At 35.0% G+C, this 23,534-nt stretch overlaps 2 protein-coding genes across 2 annotated transcripts in view; one reads left to right on the top strand and one right to left on the bottom strand.

Annotated features, from left to right (window-relative positions):
* LOC124299284 (flotillin-2) overlaps positions 1–23,534 on the bottom strand; it is a 510,013-nt gene that overhangs the window by 404,405 nt on the left and 82,074 nt on the right. The window lies entirely within an intron of this gene.
* LOC124299257 (glucose dehydrogenase [FAD, quinone]-like) lies at positions 15,696–22,396 on the top strand. The gene is made up of 2 exons (XM_046752336.1): positions 15,696–17,575; positions 21,011–22,396. Exons 1-2 carry the CDS (start codon positions 15,749–15,751, stop codon positions 21,188–21,190), a joined length of 2,007 nt encoding a protein of 668 aa, XP_046608292.1. The 5' UTR covers positions 15,696–15,748; the 3' UTR covers positions 21,191–22,396.

Below are 23,534 nucleotides of genomic sequence, written 5' to 3'. Positions count from 1 at the left end.
CGTTTCTAATAAACAAATGGTTGTTATTGATCAAAGATATTCCCAAACGAAGTAATATTTCCTACTGCGCAATTGGCAAAAAATATCAAAATTGTAATTTTGTAATCAAATAGAATGTATCTTTTGACAATTGTGTGAAAGTCAAATATCTACGATTGCTGTATATATAATAAAAAATTAGTTTATACCCTGTTACTACATTTTTACGAAATTGTGTATTTTCGTTCATAATCATCATTTCCATAATTGCATGGGTAATTTTAGAAACATCAAATGCGGTCAGAATTTTTACTTATTCCCAATTAAAGCGATATTTGACCATTGAAAAGGCAATCCAAAATCTCTTTTCCCAATTTGGAATTAATCTAAGACTATTCAAAGTGTCATCTTCACTGTTTCATCCAGATTCTAAATTCTGTCGTACAATGTAAATTTGAAACTGCATTTATTGTAAGTTGTTGATGATTTCGAGTGATTTTACGATTATTATACATTCAACGTTTATGCACAGTGAAAAAACTTCAGTTGACCGTTGAATTATTGTATTTCGCATTTTTCTCTGGAATAAGATCAGGGTAAGTAAAAGAATTTGATTAAACGTGTGTGGTGAGTCATAAATATCAGTTTTTAATTGATTGCAAAAACAGAAGAAGGAAGAAAATCAAGCATATTATAATAATTAATGATTGCAATGCAAATTTAATGAACTGTTTTCGATCTGATAAGGTTGCGAAAGATGAAAATGATGTCGTAAGTCTGAGGAATAAAAGAAATTTCAGATATCTGTACACATCGATGCTAACAGACATCTCCGATCCTTTAAAAATAAAATTGTGGATTAAATCTGAATTTGAATCAGAAATTTCGAAGCTTCAAATATTTTCTGACTCCCTTGAATATTTAATCTCTCATAACGATTTAGCATTTATTTTTAACAATTCCAGCAAGAAGATAATTATTAATTTTAAACTTCCGATAGTTTTTTTTTTAAACACTAACCGAGCAATAGATTGGTTCCGGATCATAATTTCTTCTCGCCGAATTGACCGTGAGAGAAAAATTATAGGGCGTTGAATAATTCATGTTGCGAAATCTGTTGCGAGAGGAATTCAAAGTAAAACCGCCAAGGATATAACGGAGGATGATATTTATTTCAGTTTGTCGTAAGCTTCTCGATTTGAAACTCATGCGTATTTGTCCAGAGGGAATATAAAATTTTTTATGCCTGAGCCAAAAAAAAAACAAAGAATCAATTCGCTAATTGCGGTCAAGCCGCGTTCCTACCTTTACCGACCGAGCACGCATCCGTTTGACGATTTTCGGTGTACGAGTAACTTGCCTGAATTCCGTTACAAAAAAGCGATGCATCGTCAAAATTTGAACCCTTTCCGTTCGTTTGTTTATTTAATATAGGCAGAAAAATGGTGAGTTTGCTCGGTCGGTAAGGGTACGAGTATTAAGATTTATCTTACAATTAACTCTGCAAGATAGTCTTCGACAATTTTAAAACTAAAAGTACAAATCTCAAAGAAAAGGAAATTCGAACGATTCGTACGCTGCAAAATCGTTTATATTCAACGAAATCTGATTACCAATATATATTGTTTTTCTAGCTTTCGATTGTATTTTTCAAACATTATTTTCTTCTACATACATAGATACATATATTTATGTTTGTTCATTTACCAAATATTATACATCTGTATTGTTATTTGAAAATACAACACATTCCACGGAAAGTTAACATCGTGTCGTTCTTATGACTTGGTGCGTTGTGTTTTTTTGTTTTCTTTATTATTATTATTATTATTATTATTATTGTCATCGTCATCGTCATCGTCATCGTCATCGTCATCGTTATCGTTATCGTTATCATTATCATTATCATCATCATCATCATCATCATCATCATCATCATCATCATCATCATCATCATCATCATTATTATTATTATTATTATTATTATTATTATTATTATTATTATTATCGTTACTATTAATACTATTATTATTAATGTTGTTGTTTTTATTACGAAGGCAAGTTAGCTGGCGAGTGACGTAAATTTCCTAAACATCGTCGATATTTGTAGTGCAAATTGATCACGGAAGATTTCTGCAGTTAATACGAAGGTCTCGTTGTGGTTTTGCCAACTGTCCGATTATACAGCCGTTGCCCCCGTGAAATCAGAAAACATTCCATTCGAGAATCGATCGCGGAAGAACGAGCAAACGTCGATGGTTGTTTTTTTTTTTTTTTTCATTTTTTTGCCCTGTAATTCGATGTAAGCGAACACGTATATCAAATTTTGGGGAATGAACGCTTGGCTTACCGCAAATCACACGGAATTCCCGCTTATTGGTAGTAGAAAAAAAAAAAGCCTATGACAATAAATTGCAAGAGACCGAAGTGTAATTCGGTGGATGATAATATTCGATCTTTGAAACCGAGAAGATGTTGTTTTTCTTCATTCATTTGGACTGTTGACGATAACTTAATCGGGTGACCAAAGTTTTGGAATGACTGACGATAAGCTGAGGTGTGTGAAGAAAAAAAACGAAAAAAAAAAAATTACCGTACAAAAGTAATGCGGGTATTTCTGCATTCTCGACAGAGACTTTTTTTTTTTTTTTTTTTAATAACTTCAGAGCAATGCAATTTTTTTACAATTTATTTAACGAAACCTTGCACCTAATTCGAACTAGTGATCTGATAATTCGTTTCCGTTACAGATAATTAAATTCTCTAAAAGTACCTCGAGCAAGATATTTTGTTTTTTTTTTATTTTTTGTATAGGTTCTCATTGTAACGAAAAAAATTTTCTGTACCGATTCGCAGTTCAATGTATAATTAGCACAGTTATATTTTGTCCTTAGAATGTGTATATAATAATGAAAATTCATAGCTGGCGAATAATGAACTCTTCGATTTCTGAACTTGGAAAACCGATCAACAATGCAAAGTTTTTTTTTTAACTTATTGAAACCTATAACTTGACTTTCTGTATTAGAATTCATGGGCTCGACATTAAAAGACATTTGATTGTTTCTGCGATTTTTTATAATTGTTTGTGGTGATAAAAACGAACGATTGCTAAATCGGTGGAAAATGAATAATCAACTGAATCTTGACGATATTGTTTTCGAAATTCATAGCTTCGCTTTTATGAGGATTTTTGGGAGATTTTGAAAAATTTGAAGAATATTTTCCGTCCAACAGAACTCGACCGATCGTCATATTCGATCGATTTTTCAAACGGTAATTCATGTCAATTTACATCATGTTATAAAAAAAACTATTTTTTCCTTCCGGTGGTTTCTAAGTTTCAAAGTGAAACCAGAGGTGCTTTTGGGGTGGATTCCATTACTTTTTGTACAGTACATTGATAACCTAATCATCGTTATCTCAAGTTTATTTAATCGCTACATCCGGTTTGTTTAGACCCGCTATAGATTTTTAAACAAAATTTAACCCGTCAAAAGCCCCTGGATGTTCAAAGTCCTGCGATTAGTTCTACATATTTAAATACACCAGCTAACCACGCGCACGTAACATCGATTCTGTTTCAGACAGAGCTCTCAGTATCCACAACCAAAAAAAAAAAAAAAAAAAGAAATCATGACTGAATATTCAAAACGTCAAGGGGTTTGAGTGAAAATTTTCGTTAAAAACTATACTGACAAGAGACTCGTCTGACGCTGATGAATTTCGATACCGATTCGTTATTTCTATGTACTTTTTTACGGCTTTCAGCGATTCATTTTTTTTTTTTTTTATATATAAAAATATGTTCTCACTCAGAATAAAATGTTGCAGTTGATCGAGAAAGGAGAGAAATATGCGATAATATTTTCACCGTTACAAGCAAAAAGTTTCTGTCGCTGTAACGATTGCATGTCACATATTTCTTCTTTTTTTTTTTTTTTAATCAATAAATAAAAGTATTTGGCCACTTTCGTGTCTATCAAAGGTTACGAATATTATAATAGTATAGGAAAAAGAATGTTCTCGGGAATTCTAATTGCCTGTGCTTACGTGAGCAATAATATTTATACCCAAATCACATTTATTAAAATTTCTAAGAATTATTCATGACTTTTATACGTGGATCAATTTACATTAACCACGGAACTGTTTTTTTTTTTTTTTATCGAGCTGTCTATAATAATATAACAGCACGTAATAAGTGTACAGGAATAATTGCAAGCATAAAATAACCTGGTATTAAAAGACGAAGAATCACGTTTCGGTATACTTTGAAAAAAGTACAAATGATACGTTCAAAAGTTATAAGAAAATATTATCAAAGAAATATGGACATTGATCTTTGGAAATTTTATACACAAGGTAATATTTTGTTCAGATCGATATGAATATTATGCAAAAATTACATTAGAGGTTTGAAAGAAACGTTAGTATAGTTGCTTATAACATCCGGAAAATTAATGACGAATGTTGGAAAATGCCAAAGAATATTCAGCGATGAAAGAAATGAAATCTGTGATTGAGGATCGAAAAGTTTCGCCGTAAGTTTTTCGAGATAGATCGTAATCGGAGAAGTTGAAATTTGTATTTTCAATAAACAACGAATATCGTACAGAGATTTGGATTTATTTACTGAACGCGTTTCAGTGTTTGGCAAATACCGGAAATAAAAAAACGACAAACAATTACAAGTCGCGTGCAAAGCAAACATTTTGATACCTCGAATATCGGAGAATTTGCAGAGAATTTAATGAGTGAACGATTATTCTATACTTATTTTGTAGCACCTACGTAGATACGAGTTCCGACAAAAGTCCGTAAAGAAATTGGTTGACGGAATAAATTAATGAGTAGTCGTTTTACTGCCATGGAATAACTCAACAAATCGATTCATTTTCATAACCAGATATTATCGGCAATTTTGATGATAGCAAAAAATAGGAATAGAGCCAACATCCTATATTTTATGATACTATTGATCGGTATTGAAATTAAGAGATTGGTTTTTACGTACCAAAGTCACATGCGAAAAAGATTTAATGATTATTTGAAAATTTTTCGCGCAGCTATTTGCAACAGATGTTTAACAAAATATTTCCACGGATAAAGAAACTTTTTTTTAACGTATCGAAACCTTTTTCTGAAACATCTCGCAAGATATTTTTTTTCTTTTTTTTTTTTTTTATCAAATCTTTCAAGTATTTCCATATTACATATTGGTCTTGTCGATCGATTTTCAAAACATGATTCGAAGAAATTCCAAATTCGATACTGCCGACAAATTTATATGAAATTTTTTTTGATATCTGTAGAATCGTTTAAACTCTACAAATCTTTTCGAATCGACCGAAAGAGAACAGAAATACTCGGTTAGAGATTAGGATAAATTTTTTTTTTTTTTTCTAAGGTGTTTATTCAAAATTGGAAGACATCATTTTTCATCAGAAAATTCACATCGACGCAATTATATTTATTTTTATTGGGTTATTCCAATACGCCAATCAGCTCACATCCAGCGATTGAAAAAAAATGTTAATTTTTTCTTCCAATTCTGCAAATATGGAAGCAAAATGTGAATCATCGCTGTGTGGAAATTTTTTCATGTATTGAATCGGAAAATCAACTTCACGAATTCTTAACTACATTATATATACATATTTTGGTTTTAAAAAATGTAAAAAGTTTAACAGAAAAACTGAAAATGGTGAAGGCATAAAAAATCCACAACAATGAACAATCAGTCGGCATATGTTTTTAAATTCTTCATTTCAACTTCTTTGAATTGAAAAATTCTGACGATTCTACATTTCGGATTTCAATATTTTAATTTCCTAAGCTTGCCTGTTTATCAATTATTTCTACATTTACAAATCCGACAATTATTTACAGATATTTTAATTCGCATCACCCAAGATATAAGAAATCGCGACTGCTTCATTAATTTATCATTCAAGCCCTAATCCAACAAATAATACGCAAATTTCTACGCGAAAGAAATATCTCAAACAATTATTAGAGACACGAGTTCGAAAATACCTTTTGCATAAAATTGACGCGGTTCGATTACATAAAATTCAAACTAGTTACACGAGTTGTAGCGAATATTGATCAACGTCCGATTGGCGAATTCAATTCTCGTAGAGAATAAATTTCAACGCTTTATGAATAATTATAGTCGACACGTTGTAGCGAAGATTGATCAACGTTCGATTAGAGAATTCAATTCTCGTAGCAAATACATTTGAACGCTCTACGAATAATTACGGTAGACATGTTTTGGTAAAGCTGTCCTGTGACAAGAAAAAGATAAGATGCACGAATCAAGACGTGACCAGATGCCTGATTTTTCGTCTATTGTCAGCCGAAAATAAATTCCGACTTGCTTACATAAGGCGTAATGCTAGGCGAAAGTAGATAAAAAAAAAAAAAAATAGTTACATCTTTCTCTCGATTAGTTACCAAATAAATACGCTATTTTCTGTGAAAATTTATTTGTCACTCGTTCTTTTGTACAAACCACGTCTTCTAGACATCGTAGCGTAACTTTGTCTAGCCTCATCGAGAGTTCCGCTGTTCATCAAACCAATTACAACTAGTATAATAATTATGACTAATTTGTACATTTTTACTCACAATTAGTTACGAACTTATTACTGTGAAACACATAAACATCATTTTCATTCATTATGTTTCGCGAATATTTCAATTCGTATTGTTATACTTTTATACTGCCATTCGCTTACTATTATAATAAATGAAAATGATAACGACTAAGTAAAAACATACAAATTGGTTGTAATTATTGGATTAGTTCGAATTTGGTTGATGAACAGCGGAACTCTCAATGAGGCCAGTCTTGCGAAGCCTAATTTTGTGCTCACGTATTCGGGTAAACTTGTTTTGACGCTGTCCAAGAAAATTCCTTAAAACGGTTACGTTGTTTATATTGCATCGAAACAGTTCTTCTGAGTTCAAACTACTTTTCGTACTACAGAAAAGCAAAGAAACAATGAGAAATGTTTTTTTTTTTGCCCACTATTTGGTTGGATAATGGCCAATTATTTTGATCCATCCGCGTATTTAGTGAGGTTAGATTTGAGGTTAACCACACAAATCAAGTGTGAAAAAGACTCAATGTTTACATGTAACTTACTACAATTAGATCAAAGGCTAAGAAATTGTATAATCACACCAAGAATGCTGTGAAAAGTAGCGAACTTAAGGGATCGTCTCAGTGTGACCCTTCGAAAAATCACTGATTTTAGCAATTTTTTTTTTTAAATGTTGTAATAAACTAATCGGTCTGGTTTTTTTTATAAATAAATACATTCATGCCGAATACAAAATGATTTTTTTTACATTGATTTATTCAGTATATAATAGTTAAATAAATTGTTGAAATGACAGGTTAAAAAAAAAAGGTCTTGTACGGATTCCACGATTGCGGCCGCAATTTTGATCTGAAACAAAAATTTCAAACAGATTATCAATCTGTAGGAAAGTCGCTATCGCGCTACGGAGGTTTTTTTGAAATTGAAATTTGACAAAATGGCGGCGGTTTGAACAAAAAGTATCGAATTTGGCCCTTTTTTTCGATAGTTTTTCGTAAAAAAAATAGGAAGTTTTCAAAAAAAAAAAAAAAAAGCTTCCATAGCGCGATAGAGAATGACGTTGAAAATGTTCTCTCAAAATTGGAAATAGATATCTTCAAAACTCTTCCTTTGAGAGTGGAAACCGTTTTGAAAAACACCATTCCGAGAAAAACGCGTTTAAAGATTGAAGTTAGAAAAGTTTAGATAAATCGTTTACTTACGATCAATCGGCGATGCCAAGTCTTGATTTTTTTCTTGGGGGTTTCTCTCGTACGTCTATCCGTGGTGGATGTCAAAAACGAACTGAAATGCTTGGACAGTTTATTCTGCAAGCTTATAGAACCTAAGCACCTTAGTACACGCGCAAGTAGAAAAACCGTTCCCTTTCTACAAGAAACGCTGTAGCGACCGTAATAATTTGAATTTCAATTTAAAAATTTGAGAGAATGTTTAGAACAGCGTATACTATACGATAATGCAAAAAAAAAAAAAAAAAAACAATTTTTTGAAAATTTTACACTGAGACGATCCCTTAAGGGGGTATTCTAGTGTAGAAATTTGAAAAAATCGATTTTTTTTTTTTTTATATTTTCAAAGCTTAACCTTTCAAGAATGTGTCCTTAAAAGGACAAGTCAAAATTTCAATTATTTTCAGAGATATAGCTATTTTAGTGACACGTCTTCAATACTGGCGCGGCTGGAACGAATTTTACTCGAAACTTTAAACGCGTTTTTCTCAAAACTACATTTTTCAAAACGGTTGACATGATTTCTCAAGTTCTATTGAACCGATTTACTTGAAATTTGGTGAGAATCTTCTCAATACATGTCTCTATCGCACGAACTATTATTATAACGAAATAATAATTTTTACTATTTTTAAAAAATTCAGAAACGTCCAAAAAAGTCAAAAAAAACGTATTATTTTTTCGGACAGCCGTAATTTGGCAAAAAAAAATTTTTTTTCGACTTTTTTTTAGTTAGTACGATAGCTGCATTTATGTAGATTAATAATCTTTTTTTTTTTTTTTTCTGATTTTGAAAATGCTTGCAATCGTGACAACATTGGCGCGCCATTTTTTTTGTACCCCCCACTTCAACAACTCATAGCACTTTCAATTTTGTATTTTTTGACTTGTTTTTTTTTTTTTTTTGTAATCGTGAAATAATAATAAACGTCTGATAAGAAAATGGATGGTAAAAATATTTTTTGTTTTTTGTTTATAGCACTTCAAAAAACACCTCAAATTCATGTCTCTACACTAGAATACCCCCTTAAATTTAATGATATTACTAGTTCGGTGCTAGAGGAGGAAGTGACAAACCAAGGATGTCATTCCAAGATGGCCTATTTTTACATCACAGCTGCGTTTCCGTACATCATTGCTTGACATGAGGCGATAGCGAAGACGGGAAATTCAACATAATACGAATCTAGTTCAAAGCGTTTAAATAATACTGGAATATAAACAAATGGCTCAAGTTCTGGATGAAAGTTGTTCTACTGACCGTATTATTTTTATAAATATGTGCCCATCTCATTTATTCATCGTTTATCCCGGTTATTTTCTTTCACCACGATCTCAACATGATCAAAATCAAAAACATGACCCTTACTGAGAAAATGATAAACCAATGCGAGTCTGTCTGGGTCACGTGACTTGATATCGTATTTGTAATTACAAATGCGCTATTTTAAGTTTTCTGAAGAATTCTGCGGATGGATTCTCAAAATTTATTTTCAACATTGAACGACAGCTTGATCTCCACTGATCTCAAAGTAATTCCTAAACGTTAAAAGTAGTTCGACATCTCGCTGATTTCCAAGCAATTTTCAGTACATAATTACAGCTTGAATTTCAGTGATTTCTAATTATTTTCGACTCACTGGCCTCTAGATTATGTTGTTTGATCCTGCGTCTGGTCACTCGTATTTGAAAAAACTAACAGTCGATGCGCAGGAAAAATTACAAAAAGAAAGATTTCAATGTGTTGTGAATTATAAGGATTTGGATTCATTGGTGAATGTCAAAGACAGACAAATGCGTATAATATTTGGCATTTAAATTTTCTGTAAACATTTCGGCAGGCCTCGTCTACTATCATCAGGTTCACTTGAATAAAATTATTAAAAATTTTATACATTAATTAAATTACACTTGCTCACACGGTGAGAAATATTTTTCAATCTCTGTTACATATCAATATTTTTAACTATCTACTTATTTCTGAGCCCACACAAATGCCAGAATTTCATATTTTTATACAACGTAAGTGAATTTCAAATCTAGATATATCCGACTGCTGTTTTGATATTCAATTTAATCGGCACATCTAAAAATCAAGTACATGTTTACATTTTTACTTGCGTACTGGCGGAAGTGTTTGAACTACGGTCTTGCCAAAATTTTATTGACCATTTAGATGATGTCCGAATAGAGGTGACCAAGGTTCTGGATATTCGTTCTTTTGTTCTTTCGAACGACTGGCACGAGAGGCTTATCATTAAAATGATACGTATATCGAAAAACAATAAAACCAACAAAAGAACGGACATCCAGAAATTTAGCCAACTGTATTCGGACATCGTCTAAACGGTCGATAAAATTTTGACAAGACTATAGTTCAAACATTTCCGCCAGTACACAAGTAAAAATGTAAACATGTGCTCGATTACTAAATATGCCAATAAAATTGACTATTAAGGGGGTATTCTAGTGTAGAGGCATGAATTTGAGGTGTTTTTTGAAGTGCTATAAACAAAAAACAAAAAATATTTTTACCATCCATTTTTTATCAGGCGTTTATTATTATTTCACGATTACAAAAAAAAAAAAACAAGTCAAAAAATACAAAATTGAAAGTGCTATGAGTTGTTGAAGTGGGGGGTACAAAAAAAATGGCGCGCCAATGTTGTCACGATTGCAAGCATTTTCAAAATCAGAAAAAAAAAAAAAAAAGATTATTAATCTACATAAATGCAGCTATCGTACTAACTAAAAAAAAGTCGAAAAAAAATTTTTTTTTGCCAAATTACGGCTGTCCGAAAAAATAATACGTTTTTTTTGACTTTTTTGGACGTTTCTGAATTTTTTAAAAATAGTAAAAATTATTATTTCGTTATAATAATAGTTCGTGCGATAGAGACATGTATTGAGAAGATTCTCACCAAATTTCAAGTAAATCGGTTCAATAGAACTTGAGAAATCATGTCAACCGTTTTGAAAAATGTAGTTTTGAGAAAAACGCGTTTAAAGTTTCGAGTAAAATTCGTTCCAGCCGAGCCAGTATTGAAGACGTGTCACTAAAATAGCTATATCTCTGAAAATAATTGAAATTTTGACTTGTCCTTTCAAGGACACATTCTTGAAAGGTTAAGCTTTGAAAATATAAAAAAAAAAATCGATTTTTTCAAATTTCTACACTAGAATACCCCCTTAAGACAGCAGTCTAATACAGTTAGGTTGGAATTCACTTCCTACATGTACGACTTGTAATAAACATCTCAAGCGTTAGGTAATGTCGATTTATGTAAGTGTGAATGTAATTAAGCATCCGCATTAATCTAAACTGTAATACAAAAATATGAAATCCTGGCATTTGCGTAGACTCAGAAATAAGTAAATAGTTAAAAGTATTGACATGTAATAGAGATTAAAAAAAATTTGTCGCCATGTAACGGTCGTAATTTGACATTATGTGAGCAAGTGTTTTTTAATGTATGAAATTTTAAAAAATAAACCGTTTTATGCCAAATTTGATGTACAGGGATTTTTGGGGCTGCTGATTAAGAATCTGAGGTTGGATTTCAGAAATTCAAGACGGCGGACAACATTTTTTTTTAATCAATCGATTTATGCCAAATTTGATATGCGGAGGTTTTTAGTGTCGCTGATTACGAATCTAACGTCAGATTGACAACATTCAAAATGGTGGATCCAAGGTAGCGACTATTATTTTCAATAGTCATAAATAAAACATTAAATATGGCGCTTATTCTCCCTTTCAGCTTGATCCAAAACTAACGACGTGGACTTGGGAAGAAACTAGTTCTTTTCTTTTTTTTTTTCATTATTTCTCATTTTTCCACTCAGATGGAAAAAACACAAAGAAAAGACAAAGTTCTGTGCGACGATAGCTCTAATTATAAGTATTCAAGAGTTAATTTTCGATTGCGGGTTTGTATTCGCCACCTAGTGGCGGAATATGGAATCACTCGCAATTTGCCTCGTGTAAAATTATATTATTTACGTGCTCAGCGCACCGTAAGACATGGGTATGTGAAATTTGATTATTGAGTTATTGGGTTTTGGAGTTGCTCAAAGTTGAAATTTTTTTTTTTTTTTTTTTTTTTTGAAACCGGCGTGTCAAAAAAATTGCAAAAAATATGTATAATAGAACCAAGCATAGAAAAGATTAATGAAAATTTTCAAAACTCTGGCTCAATCCGTTCGCCAATAGCCGATTGTTTCCGAAAGAAATTGATTATTACAAGAATCAAAAAAAAAAAAAAACAAACGAACAATAAGTCGGACTAATTTTTCATAATGGTTGCATTATTTAGGAAGCTAAGAGTCTAAAAAATGTCTTGGTGCAAGTTAAAGCCACGAAACATCGAAGAAATAAAATAAAAATAACCGAAAATAATCTCAACCGGTGTGATAAAAAAAAAGTAGTAATTTTAATACCAATCGTAAAGTTTATTAATAAGGGTATCAATTTTGAGGCGAAAGAGAATCAAATCAAATATAATGAAAAACTGCTTTCCTTCGCAGAAGAATAAGTTGGAAAAAAAAAGTGTGACACAAAATTTGTCAGTAGAGAAGGTGAGAAATTATGACAATAGAAATTACACAAGATAATTGAAATATCATTCGTTATAATGAGCAGGCTACTTCTGTCTTTCTCTTTCATAATATTTTCATTCTATATCCCTATCACTCTCTCTCTCTCTCTCTCTCTCTCTCTGTCTTCGTTTACCTCGAATAAAAATAATCATTTTTTGACGTTCATAGTGACGAAAGTTTGAACGGCAAGCCGTTATAACAGTACACGGATGAAAGTAACGTTATAATGATTTTTAGAAGAACACATTATAATCACGTTATCGGAGAGAAAACCCAATAATAATAAAAAGTTGTAACCGTTTACGAGAAATGAACAGGCTTTTACATATAAAACCGCGACGTTAACGGAACCAAAACATCACCTGCTCTGTTATTTAAGGTCATGTAGTACTCCCCTCTTTACCGACCGAACAAACTGATCCTTTTTCTTCTAACAGCGAATAAACAAACGACCGGAAAGGGTTCAAATTTCTACGGAGCACTGTTCGTTTGTTTATTCGGTATTAGAAGAAAAAGGATCAGTTTGCTCGGTCGGTAAGGAAGGGAGTAGTACGTGACCTTAAGGAGGTTGATGAGGAGAATTAGAACCCAGTCACAGGCTCATAAGATACTGTTTCGGAATTGTGTAATAACGAAATACAATTCATTTCATTTGGAAAGAGTGATTAGATGACAAACGATGCATATTACGTTAGTAATTTGTCGAAAATCTTTGATTTGAAGTTTCTTTTTTCTTTCTTTTTTCAAATTTTATTAGTTGAGAACGAACCATCTCACCGCCTGCCCCTGAAAAGCGTTCGCCAACTTCGTTGATAGTGATAAAAAAAAAAAAAAAAATAAAGACTCCTTCCAGTCTTGCAAATATTGTATTACAGGAATTGTACGTTTAGATACTTTTCGACACGCATAAACGCAATTAAATTTCATTGCGTGACTTCGCAGTCGGAATAATCGATTATCATTTCAAGCAATTAGTTACGAACGGTTTTATACGATTCCAATGAAATATTTCGGCATCTCGGGTTTCAACGTGACGCAGGCTCTTCGCTATAGTTTTCATCATTTTTATACAAAACATATTACGATTGTTTGATTATTCATGCGGTTCCGAATTTCATCACTTTGAAATCCGATTGTAAGGAACATCAGGCTGAAGTTAGTGACGTGAACGGAACGAAACTTTTGGCTGAAAAATCATTATCATTGGGCAATTAAAAAATGGCTTTCAAGGAGTTGACTTTTCAAATTCAAAGTATCTTTCGTTTATAATGATTTACTAAGTCTCGGACACTCATAAAGATGCGAAGTAGCGACTTTTCGTACCCATACATCGTTACAATGACTTTACTAACTTCATCCTTATTAAGGAACGCATTCTGACGACGAGTTGCATATAATTCACGCTTCTCGCCAGTTTACACTTTTCAATATGTGGAATATTTTTATCAACTTTCTTCGCCCAATTATTTGCTATAAATTAAAACACTGAAAGTTTGTCGTTATTTGATTTGATTTTTATTTGTTGACGTTTTAACCAAAAGTGTAAGATTGAGAAAAATTATTTACGATAATTTATCGTGGTAAAGATTCATTTCTGCATAATATAAACTTTGCGTAATTTGAAGTGATGTTTTGGTAAAAACTCGATTTTTTTTTTCCAAATAACGTTAATAATTTTTCAATTCAATTTTGCTCACGATTGGAGAAGTATAAAAAAATTATAGTAAAGAAAATCCAACTTTCAAAATAAAACAATTTTCTTCGTTCAGACTAAAAATCAGGTTTCAATACCAACGATTACCACAATCAAGACACGACATTGTAACGAGCGATATTATCAACCGATTGCTTTCGTGAATACCGAATTAGATTATATTCAAGTTTCCACTTCGATTGAAGATTTAAAATTCTAGACATTCGTGAAGAAAAAAAAATTACGATCGATAGTAAAAAATGGTCACTTCTAACGAAAGAAAATAGTTTTTTACCGAATCGTGGATAAATGATTAAATCTTGTAGTTATTGTTAGAAGGCGACATTTGTTGTTAAAAATTTTCGAACTGATTAATCGAACGCTATGTAACTGGTTTTATACAACACGTAGCAAGCAAAAGTTCAGATTCAAACGGTAAAGGAAAAACCCATTAACAGAAAAGACTCGATGAATTATAAATAGCCACAACCAGTTTACACAACAGAATTTAATGCCGACATCAGCGTGCTGCTACATATTCTGACGTAAAGAATAGATTTATTAATGCCTCGCAGTGGAGAAATCATAATTTTTTATATTCAACAAAAAAGAACGTCAAACCGTAACCCGGATACAAAGAAAGGAAGAACAAAACGAATTGACTCAAATTTAATCAAATTTATACGGCTTCCTCTTCCAATTCGGACAAAGCAACAAGATAGCCTAACAAGTTTAGAGAACCAGAGATTGACAAGGTTGTCAACAGTGCAAATTATGATTTTGGCTAGCAATACTTCCGAACGTTATTCATATCGTGCCATCGAGCTCTGGTATATGTGACGAAATTAAACCCAAAAAAAAAAAAAAAACCGAACCATTGTTGTTTGTGATAATTTTGTATCGTTAAGAAAATTCGTACGCAATTTCACTTCGTGAGAAGACAAACATTGGGATATTTTTCACTCAGGAATCAAAACTGGGAAATGATAAGTATTCTGGAAGTGTATACACGAATGACAACTTCTGCATTCGTAATTTGATGCAAGATAGGAAGTGCACAACAAAATCTGGAGGTAGAAACGCAATTTAAAAATATACCTGAGCTGATGTTATTAAAATGCTGGTGTCAAGAAAATTAAATCTAATATGATGTGCTGACAGAAGGTAAAATCATGTTGCAATGAAACGAACGGTTGAATATAATGAATAGTAATCAGGTATTCGATACACATATTATAAAATCGAATGGAAAGACGGAAATTTTGAATCCGCAAGAGAGGCGAAGAATCAAAACAGAATTAGCAATTCTTGTAGACAGTATCGTGATCGGTGTATCCTTTTAAGCAAATAAATGTAAGAGACCACAATGTGGTCGAAGAAGTCATGAATCACAGATTTCTACGGCCCGGCGGATGAGACTTCGGGTGATTAAAACGGCGCAGAAGGAGAGAGGAAGAGAGGGAGGAAGAGAGGAAGAGAGGGAGGTAAAGGGGAATTACTGGGGATCGAATCAAGTATCACAGAAAAAGGTTCGCACTGTAAGCGGGCACCAAGGTGGATGCGGCCTTGTATATAAATACGATGGATATGTGTTTTCCCGAGCACATATCACGCTGGTGAATTGTTCACGAAACATGCGGGTGACGATGGCAGTGAGAAGCTTTCGGAGTGTCGTTGCTGCAGCGGTGTTCATAGCGACGTTGTGCTTGCAGTATCGAAGTGCGGAAGGACAGGCCTTGCCTCGACGGATTTACACCGGTATCAGCGGGAACGAGAACTACCGATCACTGCTGTCGACGCTATCTTCACTGACGGTTGGGGTGGTGAAATTTTTGCGGGAGGGCGAAATTTACCAGCACGCCGAACCACCGGACATGACGCCGGGACCGGATGCCGAGTACGACGTGATCGTCGTAGGGGCCGGAAGCGCAGGCGCGGTCATTGCGAGTCGGCTGACGGAGGTTCCGGAGCTCAAGGTGCTGCTCCTCGAGGCCGGGAGGAGCGAGAATCTGATAATGGACATCCCACTGCTGGTCAACTACCTGCAGTTCAGCAACGACGTCAACTGGAAATACCGGACCGAGCCCTCGGACAGCTACTGCCTGGGGATGAAGGACCGGAGGTGCAACTGGCCGAGGGGCAAGGTGATGGGGGGCAGCAGCGTCCTCAACTACATGATCGCGACCCGCGGCGACAAGCGGGACTACGACAGGTGGGCGGAGTTGGGGAACGTCGGATGGTCTTACGACGAGGTGCTTCGCTACTTCAAGAAGATGGAGAACATCGGGATCCCAGGGCTGAGGGTCGACGAGAAGATGCACAACACCGAAGGCCCGATGGCGATAAACTATCCGACCTTCCACACGCCCCTCGCGACGGCCTTCCTCGAGGCGGGGGAAGAGCTCGGCTTCGACATCCAGGACTACAACGGAAGGACCGAGACCGGATTCTCCTACATCCAGACGACGACCGCCAACGGATCGCGGGTCAGCACGAGCAGAGCTTATCTTCACCCCGTCAAGACTCGGAGGAACTTGTTCGTCAGCAAGAACAGCCTGGTGAGCAAGGTGCTCGTCGACCCGAGAGACAAACGGGCCGTCGGCGTCGAGTTCTACAAGAACAACCGGAAGTTCGCCGTCAGGGCGAGAAAAGAAGTCGTTCTCAGCGCCGGGACGATCGGCTCCGCTCAGATTCTCATGCTCAGTGGAATCGGACCGGCCGAGCATCTCGCCGACATCGGGATTCCGCTGGTCAAGGACGCGCCGGTTGGCAAGAACTTGATGGACCACATCGCCTACGGCGGTTTCATCGTCCTCGTCGATCAGCCCGCCTCTATAATCACCAGGGACATAATGAACCCCGTGAAACCCTACATCGCCGACTACTTGACCAATCGTCAAGGCCCTCTGACGGTTCCGGGAGGCTGCGAAGCTCTAGCCTTCCTCAACACCGACACACCCAACGACCACGGCAGCTGGCCAAACGTCGAGTTACTCTTCCAAGGTGCCTCGCTCGGCTCCGACCAAGGAGTCCGTCGCGGATTCGGAATATCTGACCAATTCTGGTCCCAGACTTATCGAGAGATCGAAAATCGACACTCCTGGAACATTCTTCCGATGCTGATGAGACCGCTGAGTCGCGGTGAGATCCTCCTGAGGAACAGGAACATCAGATCCCCGCCGAGAATAATTCCGAACTACATGAGCCACCCGGAAGACGTCCGCGTCATGGTGGCCGGAATCCGCGCCGCCCAAAACGTGACTCGCACGAAGGCCATGCGGCAGTTCGGCTCGAGGCAGTTCGATGTCCAGTTTCCCGGATGTCAAAGGTTTACCTACGACTCGGACGGCTACTGGGAATGCGCCGCCCGCACTCTCACCTTCACCATTTACCATCATTCTGGCACCGCTAAAATGGGTCCTCCGGGCGATCCAACCGCCGTCGTTAATCCCAGACTTCAGGTGAGCGCTTTGTTTTCTTTTTATTCTGAGAATATTCCTTTCCTTGTTTTCGAAATTTCCGATGTTTCTTATAACCTCGCCATTCGCAAGAGGAAAATATTTCATCGACTTTTGTCTTGCATACAGCAACGATTGTTTTCGAAGAAAGCGGTCAAAGGCGTCAAACGTGATGTGATTAACATTTTATGAGATGACCACGATCCGAGCGATCCGTAGTAAATTCTTACACAAAAACACATGAAGTAAGACAGTCTTAAAGAGTTACATTATAATATTCTATTCGCAGGATCCCCTTCGATAAATGCTGCCGTAATACTGCAAGTAGGAATTGTAATATAGGATTTTTAACGTAAAATTGATAAATCAAAACCAGTAATTTTCCATACTTTTTTTCTTCAATCACTCTAGTTCAGAATTGCGGAGTTACCGATTACCTTGAAAAAAATTTCAAAAATTCTAGTAAAACGTTTTTCAATAAAAGTAATAGTGGTAAGATTTCACTCTACTACTGTAATTACGTGAGTGATACATAACAGAATATTATTATATAGACTAGAATGTGCCGCACGTGACATACAAAAAAATACCAAAAACCGGATGTTCAATTTGCAAAATGCTCAATTGCCATTGCCCATTCTTTTCTGATATGATTCGTTTCATTGGGATATTTATTCGTTTTCATGTATTGCTTCCGTTAATGTGGCGTTGAAGAAGATAAAACTTGAGTCAACAGAAAAAAAAAGTTTACCAATACCAATTTTGGTGAAAATTTTTCACGACGATCGGTAAGGACGTAATTTTGAACTTGAAAGTATTCAAAATTCACAAACGGTTGGAAAAAAATCTCAAAAAGTCAAGAGTATTTCACTGGAAGTAGTGACACAAAAAAAAAAAAAAACGCCGATCGGAACAGAGATGGTGATGGTTTTTGATTTGTCAATTCGACGTGAAAAAATCCCGTATCTAAAATTTTCTCTGACTTAAATGATATTTCAACGAATGAAAATCCAATGCATTCATTCTAAGACCAAGGCTGAGGGGTCGCGTTACTCAAGTATATTCAACCTTTTGTCATCTATTAGTTTTTCGATATCAACACTTATACGCGTACTGTCTAAACACCGGAACTAATCGAACTTTTTACTCTAAATGATCGATTCAGTCCAACTAGTCCGGGATATCATCATTTTTCACGAGTGTCAAAATTGTCGAAAAGTCGAGTCATCGTTGGCAAACGTTGGAATAGTCTATGGATCCGAAAATTCCTGTTTATGCACTTCCACTGGACAGGTAAATGTGAGGAATTCGGCGATACGAAGGGTTTCTGACCACAGTACGTCAGAGGAAGATAACTCTTCCATAAATCGATCACAACTATTACTACAGACCATAAAGACTGACATGGTCCATAACAGAACAGCGATTGCAACTAAAGCAGAAACTTGTCATTCCTTTGATTAGAAAAACCTCAAGTCTCAGCATTCCCTGATTGTTTGAATTCAATGTCAAGTGTGTTATGTCAACATCTGTTTTTGCCTAGAAAAGGCGTTTTTTTTTTTCTTTTTTTTTTCTTACGACTTGGACGGAACACAACGACTCTAAGGTCAATCGTAATTCTAACCTACGTGGAATCATCAATGTCAATAATTAGCGAGATTATACGGACGTCTGCAGAAATGAACGGGCAATTAACGACTCGTCAAAGCCGAGTTGATTACAGCTTCTTAAAAATACCATTTGAAATTACATTATGCAGGTGGTATCGAATGGCTGATTGTCAACCTTGTGTGCAAGAAGAAAGATTGTGCTCATCTGTTTAACAACAAATGATAAAAACAAACAAAAAAAAAAAAAAAAAAAACGAACCGGTATTCAATGGCCTTACATTTACACGCCTTTTACAGTTGATTTCGCATGAAGTTGCAATTTTCTGCGACTGAAATAAAAAATTATAGAATACGCTAACGAGAAGACTAAAAGATCTACGGATCACGAAATTTGCATAAACTTCTAGGAGTGTTTATTCGCCACAACATTGACCGTTCTTCACTCCGATTAAAATTCATCAACGAGTGCAATACTCTAGTGAATGAAACCTGTTGTGTGCTTTTGACTGGAATATTAATTTACATTACTCTCACTTCAAGTTTCGATAACAGGTTCTCACAGATTCAAGTGTGAACGGATATATTGTCATTTCAAAGCCATAATAAAATGACAACTTCAAATTTTGCGAGCGACGAAAAGATTAATTCAGCGAATCCGTGCATGATATGCTTTATACATATATAACAAGAGCGTGTTACGTAATTTTTTCACGAAGTATGAAATTGAGGTTGGGGTCGCGTAATGTAAGATTAGTTTACGACTGCGCGTGCGCGGAGTGTAGAAAAGAGGCATGGAAACGGGTACTTCGTGTACAATTGTCAACGTTTCAACAATATTGCGGTAACTTTGATCGATATTTTTCACATCCAGTTTCAAGACAGCGAACATTCAAAGTAGTAACTTCACTAGTAAAACTTAGTAACTTCTGAATTCTTCAATATCATTTTACGAACTTTGGAATATGATTATCTGATGTTAAAATACGTTTTCAAAAATCGAATCCGCTGAAATTAAGATTTGAGTCTGCCTTCCATTAAAATGAAAAACAGACTACTGAGTTATAAATTTACACGTTACATCAGACAATAATTAGAGACAACGAATAACAGAGAGTTATCGAATGATGATTTTTGCACCTGGATCAAATATTCGTACGTACGGTGGTGTGCCATAAGTGATAACTGGTTGTTTTTCGTGATTGTATGACGAATATTGACCGTGAAATACCGCGGCGTATGTCAAAAGAGGGAAAAAATCACGCTATTGTGAGACGTTACATTTGCATTTTATATCCCAACGTTTCTCATTTTTGTGCAAGTTTACCGCAACTTCTTATTACCATACTTATTATTAATATTATTTTCAACGAAAATCTCGATTTTTCAAGCAAGAGATTGGCGGTCATAAGAATACGGAAAAAGTGTCTTATTGCTTGGTTGTTTACTATAAAAATGCATCATCTCTCGATACAGATGACATCAACAATCAACTCTCAAAAAATAACTTCAATGCTCGAATTAATACGACATCCAGCCGTATAATTTCACCACTTCCTAATCGTAAATAGCCACCCATATACATATGTTAGATTCTCTACTTACAATTAAAAAGGTTGTCATCGAATCGCAAAATCAGCAAGAACTTGAATTTTCGAACTTCGGGTAGATGAAACGAAAACTTTCGACCATTCTTCAAGTTTCTGAACAGAAATTGGCAAACGTTCCAAGAATTTTGGGATGAATTTGAGAACGTATCGGTTGAATCGTGTCTATAATCACACAGATGAAAAGAAACGGAATATTTTAACTAAATGAGGTCATTTTTCAGGTTTACGGCGTTAAGGGGCTGAGAGTCGCGGACGCATCGATAATTCCAGAGATTCCAACGGCGCACACGAACATCCCGGTAATTATGATCGGCGAGAAGCTGGCCGACATGGTGAAAGAAGATTGGGGCTATACGACGGATGGCTGGGAGAGATCGGCGAGATCGGCGAGACGAGGATGAGGATTCCTCGGGATTTCGAAGCTCGGTTGGCGCTAAGGAGTCTGGCGCAGTTGCGAAAACAAGCGGAGCTGATCTTTCGATGAAATTCCGGTCGTCTCGACTTCCGAGGGCGCAAAGAGCTTGGCAAAATTTCGGGAAATGGCGGATGCTCGCCCGTTTATAAATCCTCTGATTCCAAAATTGGCGAGCGATTTTCGAAATTCCAATGACGAGCGAGATTTCAAAGTCACGACGAAGTCTTGAGCTGATACGAAAATCGCGATCATTCGACGGTTCAAAAAAGCGAAGAGAAAAAATTCGGAAACGCGTAAAAAGGGAGAGAGAATAAACGAGGAACAAAGAAGATCAAATTTAATAATACAAAAATCAAAATTAATCGATTAAATTAAAAGTAGATTAGTTTCGCGCGTTTTGGTACTTAATATTTTTGTCGACGGTGCGATGAAAGTTAGAACTAATTTTTCGAATAACACGCTTATTTCTATAGCTAAACGTGAAGCGACTTCACCTCCGACAGCTTTTCGTACAGAGCTTCCGCAATCGAGGAATAATCAGTGCATCGTTTTTATTTTGTCCTGAGTGCTATTGTCGAAATGGGGAGAAAATATTGCAATAATCAAAAACTTTGATCTGGTGTTACGATAGATATTTATATACAATAATTAGAATTAGAAATATTTATACATAAACTGTACATAGGTATACGTATATTTAATATCATTCACGCATGCATTTTAATTATTAATTAAGCGTCAGCATGTTTCGAATCGACGGGAAACACTGTGTTTGGTTGAAAAAAAAAATCAATGGAATATCAAAATTTGAATTTTGTACAAGCTTTTGCTTCACTTTAGTTCAACCCGGTCTCGATTACGTCATTATATTCATTAACGATTGATAAAAATCACTGAAATGATTAATAATGATTAAGAAAACTCATTATCGCCTAACAAATAAAAGAACCATGACGATGGATGGTAGCTCGTTTGCTGGATTACTCTTTCCTCCGTCATTTCATTATGTCGAAATAAAGAGAATCAGGCTACTCGAGTCCGAAACAACGAAATGTCATTTAAAGATCGTGTATCGATTGGTATTTATCAATACATTTTCTATCGCTAAAAGTTCACATTTATTGAAGAACGCGGAAAGAGAAACTTCCTCGTGAACGTCAGGAGGAATAAATTTTAACGAAATATTCAAGAATTTTACGTTTTTGTCATTTAAATTCATTTTCGATAGTTTTGATTGCAATTCTCTGCTGCACCTAATTTGAATCAGATTTTCAATAAAGTGAGGAACGAAGAGGTATGAAAAACATTTACTGACATGTACGGACAAATTTTGTATACGGTGATCAGCTTCGTATCCGAAGATCTGAATCAAGAAATTCGTATTAAATCAAGAAAAATTCAATCTGTATTGAATCTAAAGCAAGTTTTTTTTTTTTTTGCTAACAACGAAATCATAATGGCGTATTTTGGGAATATTCAGTATTGTGTTCAAATTGAAAAATCAATTTGAAAACTGAGTGTGAAATCCGGATTCTATAGTTTTAAAACTTTTGTCTCAGAGCAGGTCATCTTTAAGGTAAAAAAATGTTGCACGTTATCAAATGCTGATTCGTCGATATTTTCGTTAATGGGTTAGTCGAAATAAAATGAGGCAATAGAAGAAGAAAAAAAAAAAATATAATAATAATAATAATAATAATAATAATAATAATAATAATAATAATAATAATAACCAAACCAGAAAAACCTGTTTTTCAGACGTTAGACGTTTGACAACGTAGAGATTCGTTGAAATTATAAAAAGTAATTTTTAGCCGAAACCAATACTTGTCTTATGCAACCAAAGTTGATCAAAAGTTTAAAAAAAAAAGCACTGGGGTCTAGTTTTACGTTGAAAATAGTAAATCGAAGAAAAAATTCCAGTCATGTCTGAATAGAGATTTCAAACCTCCTCGACTTGAGCGAGAATTATCCATACATAATTTTTCAACGACGTCAAAGGATGGATTCTGAGATAGGTATTTTACGCATTTCATTTCTTAATGTTAATTTAATGGAATTCTATTACAAAAATACTAAGCCGTGCTCGCGTGTTTGAATGCCATTCTTACCGACTTGGCGTAAGATCACGTCATTTGTTTTTGAGATTCGTCGCTGCTGTAAAAATAGTATAAATCATATCATACATATCCATTGTCGTTAGCGTTAAAACTTGTGCTAACATTATTAGATACAGTAGCGGTTCCAAGTTAGAGTAATGATCAGGTAAATATACTCTGTCAACCTAAAGCCTCCACAGATTCAGGAAAAACTGGAAGACTTTATCTCAA

This window comes from Neodiprion virginianus, chromosome 2, assembly GCF_021901495.1.
Source record: "Neodiprion virginianus isolate iyNeoVirg1 chromosome 2, iyNeoVirg1.1, whole genome shotgun sequence".
NCBI lineage: Eukaryota > Metazoa > Arthropoda > Insecta > Hymenoptera > Diprionidae > Neodiprion > Neodiprion virginianus.
The sequence above is the reverse complement of the archived record's forward strand: the minus strand, read 5'-3'. Positions and strand labels throughout refer to the sequence as shown.